At 38.9% G+C, this 9788-nt stretch overlaps 1 protein-coding gene across 2 annotated transcripts in view; it reads right to left on the minus strand.

Moving 5' to 3' along the window:
* Window positions 1-1670: 1670 nt before the first annotated feature.
* Window positions 1671-9788, minus strand: part of LOC116840845 (flotillin-2) — a 126494-nt gene continuing 118376 nt past the window's right edge. For both annotated transcript variants that reach the window (XM_032808110.1, XM_032808112.1), the window contains exons 2-8: window positions 8565-8861; window positions 7180-7412; window positions 6921-7040; window positions 5261-5475; window positions 4987-5170; window positions 4756-4902; window positions 1671-4604 (exon numbers count right to left, since the gene is read on the minus strand). In XM_032808110.1, the coding sequence (XP_032664001.1) occupies window positions 4575-4604; window positions 4756-4902; window positions 4987-5170; window positions 5261-5475; window positions 6921-7040; window positions 7180-7412; window positions 8565-8861 (1226 nt within the window). In that variant the 3' untranslated portion in view covers window positions 1671-4574. The remainder of the gene's footprint in view (window positions 4605-4755; window positions 4903-4986; window positions 5171-5260; window positions 5476-6920; window positions 7041-7179; window positions 7413-8564; window positions 8862-9788) is intronic.

The following is a 9788-nucleotide window of genomic DNA, read 5'->3' on the forward strand; positions in this document are numbered from 1 at the left end:
TAATATAGAATCTTTTTTAATCGGTATATAAAATTGTTATTCCGGCGAACTTTAGTGCGTTCGAGTGGCGCATGTTAACACGCGCTTAGGGACATACAGTTCAACTCGCAAGTCAGCTTACTCGTGAAGAAATTTTCGCGCCTGAGGATAGAACATTGGCCGACAATGGGTTATTAACATTCTGCGCGCACGTTTGCTAGCTCCGCGTGTATTCGTTCGCGGTAAAGCTCGTTCGCCACGCGCACACGTAACGAATACAATTGCACTTAAAATAATTGACTAAAATCTCGCATCTAACGCTCTTTCTTATTGAAAAAATAATGGCAACAGAAGGCGCTTACAGAACGCACGCGCCCTCTTCGATATACGATATAATCGCGACGATTTGTTTTTTTCGAGTAAAAATGAAACAAGAGAAAATAGAGTATATATATATATATATATATATATATATATATATATATATATATATTATAAATACATATATATGTGTGTATATATATATATATTATAAATACATATATATGTGTATATATATATATATATATATATTATAAATATATATATATATATATATATATATATATTATAAATACATATATATGTATATATATATATATATATTATAAATATATATATATGTATATATATATATATATATATATATATATATATATATGTATATATTTCTCGCGGAAATGGTGGTACTAGCTAAAAACAGTATACTACAGAAAATCGAAACTCTCTCTTGTGTTTCGGGTAGAAAAGTGAATTGTCCCCGAACGTATACTCGTACTTGCAAGCGACGTGTTCGCTCTCAGAACGAGTTCGTTCAGTTTCGCATATGAAACATCGTGTCAAATGATTTTTCTCTCTCCGTCATACATTCGTGCGTGTGTGTATGTGTGTTAGTGCCGAAAATAAAAAAAAAGATACCGGTCTGAACGAACAGAGAGTATCGTTGGGTGAGTTCCGCGCGATAGCAAATAAAGCAGCTCAACGTGGTCCGATAGAAACTGCATATCAGTATTTCGCGAGTGCATCGCGCGAACGCAATTTGCTTAACTAGGCTTGAACGACAAACGACGATCCTTCTCTTACCTTAACAAGAACACCATTAATAATAATATAATATAATAATAATAATAGTACAATAATAATATAATAATAATAATAATAATACGCGAAACGTCCTGACGATGATTGTTATTATTTAAGCGTTATCTCGTTTCTGTGGAAAGTATCAGTAGAGAGGAGTATTAGTAGAGTATGATTCATCTCGATAAAGTATACGTAAAAAAGTTAGTAGTTAGCGTCGATATTAACGTTAGATCGCGAAGATCGATGAACGTCCATCTGAACATCGTATTATCTTTTTCTTCTACTTATTTTTCAGAGAGTCCCGCGCATTCGACAGAAACGAAGACACTACTTGGTTCACTGTCGTTCGGGGAAAGCAAAATTGGACGCCTCGCAAGGATTTGATCCTGGCACGACGATATCGATCGTGATCCACGATATAGATCTCAATACTAAGCCACGATTAAACGCGGCCTCGATTAAATCGGATTTGTCGAAAAAACTCGCAAACTTCATATATATTTATATTTATATATTATATTTATTCTAACTGCGTGTCGTGTTGTCCTGCTTTCTCGCATTGACTACTCATCGGAGGAGGATCCCGTTGGACCCCATAAAAAAAATAAATCGAACATCTCTCGATAATTCTCTCTTTTTTTTTTCATTTTTCGTCCTACACAGATCTCTTTTATCGTTATAATCTTAATTGGAGGCTCCGCACGAAAGCAACGTTGATTAAGGGCGGCGCGACGACTATTCTTTTATTAGTTTTATAGAAAATATCCGCGCTCTCTCTCTCTCGGTGGTGATACACCTAGAAATTTCACTCGATCACTAAGATGCCCTCTAAAGATCTCTTATCGGTCTATCACTACTATTCTGCGGACCTTTTGAAGTTTCCTTCTTTCTCCTTTGTACTGGTCTACTGCGCTAAGAATCTTTTTTTTTTCCGGTGGGGACAGGGAAGACTTTTGCTTTTTTTTCTGGCTGACGGTCTTGTGTCTGTCGGCTTCCCATCGCGCTATACATCACTGTATATATATATCCTCTCAATGGTAATGCTATTTAATCATCACAAACGAAACGGCGATGCTAATTGTCACCGCGAGTCATACCGCGGGTGATACGAATAAGAAGCAATAGATATATATATACGCACGCTCTGGAGCTCAGTTCTTGTACACTACGTAAACTAACATATATATAACATCATAAACTAAAACATACGATAAAAAAAGAAAGATAAAACTATAAAATCCGTAAATGCCATAAGAGGACGCATTTGAACTAACGGTCTCTCACGTAAAAAATATACATGTGTAAAAAAATAAATGGAGAGGTGATAGAGGAACGAGGTAATATGCGTGTATATATTAGATTCACAAATCGCACGTGTAGTAACCGATGGGTTACGCGATACAAATAATATCGAACTTTTATTCGGGATCACCCAGTTTCCATCCGTTTTTTCTCTACCCGGCGAGACGTATCGTATATACATATTGGCACTTGTCCAGCTTGGAATACCGTGTTTTCGTCTTTCTTCCTTTGTTTCTTTCCCTTGGTTTTCTTTCCCTTTCGCTTCAATGCCGTGTGGTTTCCGATGTGTGGTCAACCGAGAATTATATCGAGCGTTGATTTGTAATACGGTCACAAAGTACTCTCTTTAAATCGCGAGGTACGCCCGCGCGCGTGGCGCACGCTCTTTCCTTCTATTTCCACGGAGATAGAAACTTCTTGGCTATTATACATACGTGAACTACAAGTATGTACAGAGACTACGAGACGGCAGCTAGTGCACGTCCTGAACCGCGTTGAACTTCTACTTTTCCTCCTCCACGTCTGTTAAATTACTTAATTACATTGAACACAATGATCGAAACTCTTTAATCACATTGGTTATATTTAAATTTCGAATTTCGGTATTGATTATTAGCGGCTGTCCGTCCGTTCTCCATACCGGTGGAACACATAGGCTCGTTGCTGTGTGACAAATCGACAAACGATCGTTTCGTAGAATTTAGAAGGATCTCTCCGTCTTGCGATTCAATGATATCACTTGTATTCCGGACATAAATTGTACGTGAAACTTGAATAACGAAGAATTACGTGGAAGGAGCAGAAAGGATTTTCGTTTCGGCAGTGATTTGATAGGCTTGTTTCCCATTGGGCAGATATTCGGCACCACTCTTGTGCATTAGACGCTTTTAACGGAAGTTCGCGATCTCTTTTACAAAAAAAAAAACTTTCTTTCCCCTGTCGATATCGTAATGATGATGCTTCGTGTAGAATCTGTGGTGGCCGCGTATTTCTCTAATATGTAGATAGTATTTAGTATGTAATGTAGAAGAGATGAGTGATGTGTATTACTTGAAAGTAAGGGGCCTTGACTAATCGTTAACTTGTATTACACACACTACACGTAAAAATGATCAAATATCTTAAAACAAGTTTCATTTGAACCGCCTCATTATCGTTATGTCCATAAAAGTTATAACTCGTTGAATTTTGTGTATTTCAAATAGAGTATGCCTGACTTGTGCCTGAGTTGTGCCACGACCTCAAATCCTCGATAAGTATGGTGGCGGCTTGTAGCGGAGACTTTGGAGTCAAATGTTGAGCGAGTCTCGAGATCTAAGTTAATGATTAAAATGTCTCGAAAATTAAAACAAACTATGCGGATCGCTTAAACAATTTATTCGATGTCAAACACAATTATAAAAAAAAACAATTATTTTGAAAGTCTTTTTTATAAGAAACTGTTGATTATTTGCACGTCAATTCTTTTATTCAATATCACCCATCCCTGCTATGTAGTAAAAATATATATTTATGCGAATGGACGAATGGTGTTTATTGCGATTTTTTCTACTCCTTCCGATAAGACAACGAACGCGATATCTTGGCGATGTCTTTTGACTTCGAGGCAAGTACCGTGGTGTTATGCATCCCACCGATAATAGCTGTGTCAATGTAACGCACTCGTAATCGTTCCTACCTTAGGCATGACCATGGGCAGTGTCATTTTTTGTTGTGAATTTTCAGAACAATTGATCTAAAACGATAAAACACACCGAAACTGTTGTGGGGGTATCGTCGCGCTGAAATGCTTTTCGTATGACGTATTGCGACTCGAGCTCGCGCTAGTCGCCTGAATCTCAATGGCATCACACGTACGAAATGCAATGCTATTCGCGCGCTGTACGCGCCTCGTGTAAAGTAAGGAACGCTCGAGTGAAACGCATACAACACGAACGGACTAACGCGCGCGACAAAGAATGGCACACGTGTCCGTTGGCGCGCGGCGCTACTTCGGCTAGACTTGAGGTAGAGCAAAATTCGGGAAAGAGAAAAAAGCGGAGAGTGTCGTCGCTAGGTAATAGAGTAACAGAGAAACTTTTGGCAGTACAGATTTTGCCCCTTCCTCAAACCGGTCCCGCATTCGTTCGTCCGGTCGCAGTTGCTCTCAATTCACGCCGTGAAATCCAGAATTACTTTGCGCCTGGTATTTTTCCTAATACCTGAGAATCGAATAACAGCATTAAGAAACGGTGGTCCATAAGGCTTATTCGCGCTTACGTAAGCATCGTCTGGAGACGCGCGTTCCGCACTGCTTACTGAAGCCGAATCTTGCTAAGGGATAAAAAAAAGAGAAAAAAAAGATGGACTTACTTTGGAAACATCTACTCCAGTCAATGCGTGTACAGCTGGAGGTACTTGCCCTACGAGACGCGTGAGTTCCCCGGTGGTCGAGTCGCTTCCACCGAGAAGGACGATCTCTTCCGTTCTCGCTAACGGCGCCGCGACTTCGGCTGCGATCTATGAGAAGAAGATATCATGTCGTTATGCCGCGGAATGGCGCGCGCTATTTCAGCGCGAATGGATTGGAGGCGCGTCACTCACCTTCGGCAAGGCGTTCAAAGTGATGTTAAGTATCGCCGCGTCTCCGTACTTCTTGTAAACCGACGCTTTCATACGCATACGCTCGGCCTCCGATACACCCACAGCTTCCAGAGCGTGAGCCTCGGCCTCTCCGAGCAGTCGGATCTTCTCGGCTTCGGCTCTCGCCGCGCTCACCGTTTGAGTTCTAAAGCATACACGGCGCTTAGTGACGTCGCACACAGAAAAGTCCTAAGTAAAATTTGCAACGGCGTGACAGTGATGATGACTCACTCACCTCTTTCCTTCAGCTACTCTGCCCATCTTGTAGTACTCGGCCTCGGCCGGTAATCGCACCGTGCTCTGAAGCTCGTGCTCCTTTCGACGGACCTCCTGTTCCTCGACTTCGATTTGCTTACGCCTCTCTACAACCTCTATTTGTATTTCCTCATTCCGTATCCGTTGTTTTATCTTCGCCGCTTGAAGCTCGTAAGCCAATTGCGCCTCGGCTTTCTAGAAACGAATAAAGACAAAACATTGTTAAAGTTGAAGTATGTAGATATGTGAGGTGGTTCTCTGATGTTCTCAATCTCTCGTGAAAAAATGAAAAGCAAACATGAATGAAATCGTCGTTAATATGTAAATTTAATATAAATGATTAGACGAATCTAGGTCTCTCAAGAATCCTCTAAGCACGTACTTTTACATTTTCACAATCTCCGGTGAACTTTAACCAGTCGTATTTGTCGTTCATTAGAATTAATAAATAATTTAAATTATGAGAGGATAATAACGTCTGACAGTGTCAACGCACGCGCCGAATATTTTTCCTGTATTTTGAAACGGTAAATTAACTTTCAGGCCGCGCGCGATTCTTTAAATAATTATAATTCATTAGTCCCATTAGTTTCTAATCCTCAGCTACTTAATTGTGCACCTTGTTTTCGATTATTTCTATAATGTTAATATTTTCAAAGCCAGAAAAACATTCGACGCATGCGTTGACGCTGTCAGACATTATTATCCTCTCATAATTATATATTCGCATCAACAGCCACGACTGACTCTCATTTATCACTTTCTCTCACTTGATCTTTGATGGTTACAAATTCACAAATATGTCAAATGTAAGCAATATCTGCCTTGCGTCTATTAAATTTGTAACAAACGTTACAAATTGTCGAAAGATGGTCCAAAAATAGCATTGGAACATATAATAACATACTACTGTGCCCAAAAAGTAAGACCAATTAAAAATTTTTTTTTAAATCTTTATTTACTATTCCAATCTATTTCGTCGCCTTCAAAGTAATCCCCCTCAGACACAATACATTTATGCCAACATTTTTTCCAACCCTCGAAACAGTTGTTAAAGTCGATTTCCGGAATGGCCTTCAAAGCTTTCTTCGATTCAGCTTGTATCTTTTCAATCAAGTCAAAACGGTGTCCCCGGAGCGGTCTTTTGAGTTTAGAGAATAGCCAGAAGTCACACGGTGCTAAATCAGGTGAATATGGTGGTTGTGGAACGATATGGGTCGAATTTTTCGCGAAATGGTCTCGAAGAATCAATGCAGTGTGAGATGGTGGGTTTATATCTATCACTGTAGTGTGGGTTTATATGCATCATGTAATACGGTTTCCAACCGTAGAGTTGGAAAAAACGTTGGCATAAGTGTATTGTGTCTGAGGTGGATTACTTTGAAGGCGACGAAATAGATTTGGAATAATAAATAAAGATTTAAAAAAAAAATTTTAAATTGGCCTTACTTTTTGGACACAGTAATATTTTAAAGGATTTTTGAGACTTTGAGGAGATTCGTCTCTATTTGAAAAATTTACATTAAATATACACAGCATTTTAGCTCACACTTGCCTTCTGTTTTCCCTACAATTAAAGACTAACTTTGCCGGGAATGGTCACGTTGTAATTTCGTCGCGTTTATAAGAAACTGACATACCGCTGTGTTCACTTCTTGATCGAAGTTGGCCTTCTGCAGCTGATAGAGTCTCGCATTGTCTTCTATCTTGGTGTCGGTGTTGTATTTTATGTCCATCGCCGACTTCTCGCACTCGGCTTCCTGTCGAGTAGAAACGAAAATTATCAATTAGATTTTCCATTTTTCCTTCAGATGATTTTTATTTTATTTCTTCGTGCGAGCTTGCAAGTACTTTAGCGAAGTTGCGCGGATTATTTCATGTTCTTAAACAGAGACGTACCCTAATCCCGGCATCTCGATTCGCCTCGGCGACCCCCACGTCGGCGTCTCTTTTAACGGCGGCCGTCTGAGCTTTGCCGAGCGATGCTAGATATTGAACATCGTCGTACACGTCCTTTATCGTGAACGAGAGAATCTCAATGCCCATGCGACCGACATCTGGCGCGGCGACCTCCCGCACCAGGGCTGCGAATTGATCTCGATCCTTATAGACTTCCTCCACCGAGAGTGTTCCTGAAGAATACGTATTCTCCTAATAAATCCCCGAAACTTAAATTCTATTCCATTAAAATTAGCAGTAAGAATTGAAGAGGCAAATAAGGAGTACAGCACCGATGTCTTAGTGCTATTAAATACTAATATTACTTTTATATAATATTAATATAATAGTGGCAGGATAATTATGTCCAGCATGTCAAACGCGTATAATTATATAATAATAATATATATATATATATATATATATATATATATATATATATATAATTATATATTTTATTATTATATATTACATATTTATTATTATTATAATTATTATAATATATTATTATTTATTATTATATATTATTATTATTATATATTCGCCGCGTACGTTAATCGAAGAAAAATTTCGATACGTGCGTTTTAATAGCACTAAGATATCCGTGCTGTACTCCTTATTTGCCTCTTCAATTCTTACTGTTAGTTATTCTAAAAAGGAGCTTTCTATAATTTTCATTAAAATTAGGTCGGTTAGGTGACAATTTTCCGAGAAGTGGAGGGAATAATGTTGGTACCAAAGAAAAGCTCTACACGATATAATTTAATGATCTGTTCTTTGTAACTGTACTGAACTAATGCAAAAGGTTAGAGTGAGCAAACATATACTTCTACATCTCACTTCAATTTATCGCACCAGTTGTTCAGCAGTGCAGTTACAAAGAACAGGGCCCATATTCTTGAAATTTCTGCATATACGTGATTTTCATTGCGCAGCTATTTATGATTAAAACTATAATATGATTAAAACTGCGCAGTAAAATTTACGTATACGCAACTACTTCAAGAATAAGAGCCCTGTACTGGGATTCTGTAACTCGTTATTGGAGTTAACGACAGTTTCGTTATCATTGCGCAGCTTTTCAACGGTATACAAAAGCTGCGCAACGATAACGAAACTGTCGTTAACTCCAATAACGAGCTACAGAATAGGGCTACTGGCCTTTAAATTATATCGTGTAGAGATTTCCCTTGGTATCAACATTATCCCCTCCACTTTTCGAGAAATTTTCGCCTAACCAATTAAGTCATATCCTATTACCAAAGTCTCAAGGTCGTCCTGCCTTTTTCTCGCGTTCTCCAAACGGAAGACCGGCTGACTGTGACTTTAACGACGATCAGACGTACCTAGTATAGCTCGGAGGTGACCTTCCAAAGTGGACAGGATCGTGGATTTGATTTCGTGCACGCTTTTCCCGAGGAACTGTTCGCTGGCAGTATGCAACAACTCATCTGCCTTCATGATCTTGCATTGCGCCACCCCAGTAACCGTCAGCGGAACACCCTGCGCGGTCTCCACGCTCTCGCACACCGGATTCAGAGTCATCACCTCCAGCGAAAGCCGTTGCACGTCAGTGACGAACCACCAGGTAAACGCGTAACCGCCCACGATGGTCCTTTTCCTCATGGAGCCGCAGCATCCTCCTAAAATTGCAGACAAAAATGTTATCGTACGTTTTCTCGCCAGAAAGTCTTGTTTCAACATCAAGATTTACGCTGAAACCACGTCTAATTAATTCACGACCAATACGAGCGGGTGTGTTAAATTTAACGACACATCTCGCTAAAAAAATGCTACTTTACTTCATAATTTGCTTCAGATAATCAAGGATCTTTAAGGGGATGATAGAGTCAATGACGAACTCGAACAATGTCGATAATGCAGATATGATCGTCACTAACATAATCACGCTATCCTTTTCATATTTCTTGTACATATAGAACTTACATGAATGTTGCTTTGTTTTACGATACTCAACGGAAAACCTAATCATATATGTGTAGAAATCTTTCTGCAAACTTTTTCGATATTTTTAAGCTTCCAAATACAGATGCGAAGCAATGTTCTTCAAAATTTTTCTGTTTGGAGCATCCACACTTTCGGTGTGTACAAGCTGCGAAACTTTTGGATTAGGCAAATATTACGCTAACTGACAGCTTGAGATTTTACATTAAAAACTTTTTGTTCGTTTTCGATACATATCGAGCAATGCTCCTATTTATTTTTGCACGTACCTTCATTGCGTAAAAGCATTTGTAATTCTGTGTAACCAATACGACGTAAACTTTGCAGAAAAATGTCAGTATTCTGTCGGTAAAGTTTTTAGCTTCAGCATCCCCTTAAGAGCTTTTACACAATTTTATTGTAATACGTACAATTAACTGGCCAATCTGTTCCAATCAATTATTTCCTGATATTCCTTTATTTTACGTTGTAAATGTATTTACAAACATAATTTCTTAAATACATGTAACTACAATGTTATCAATCAATTTGTAATTCCGCGATCGTTAGATATGCGTTCATGTTGCAACGATAAGTAGGTCGTCCCGATGGGGCACACGGGTAAC

This window comes from Odontomachus brunneus, unplaced genomic scaffold (assembly GCF_010583005.1).
Source record: "Odontomachus brunneus isolate Ranch 3 - 2012 unplaced genomic scaffold, Obru_v1 Obru_scaffold_012, whole genome shotgun sequence".
Taxonomy (NCBI): Eukaryota; Metazoa; Arthropoda; class Insecta; order Hymenoptera; family Formicidae; genus Odontomachus; species Odontomachus brunneus.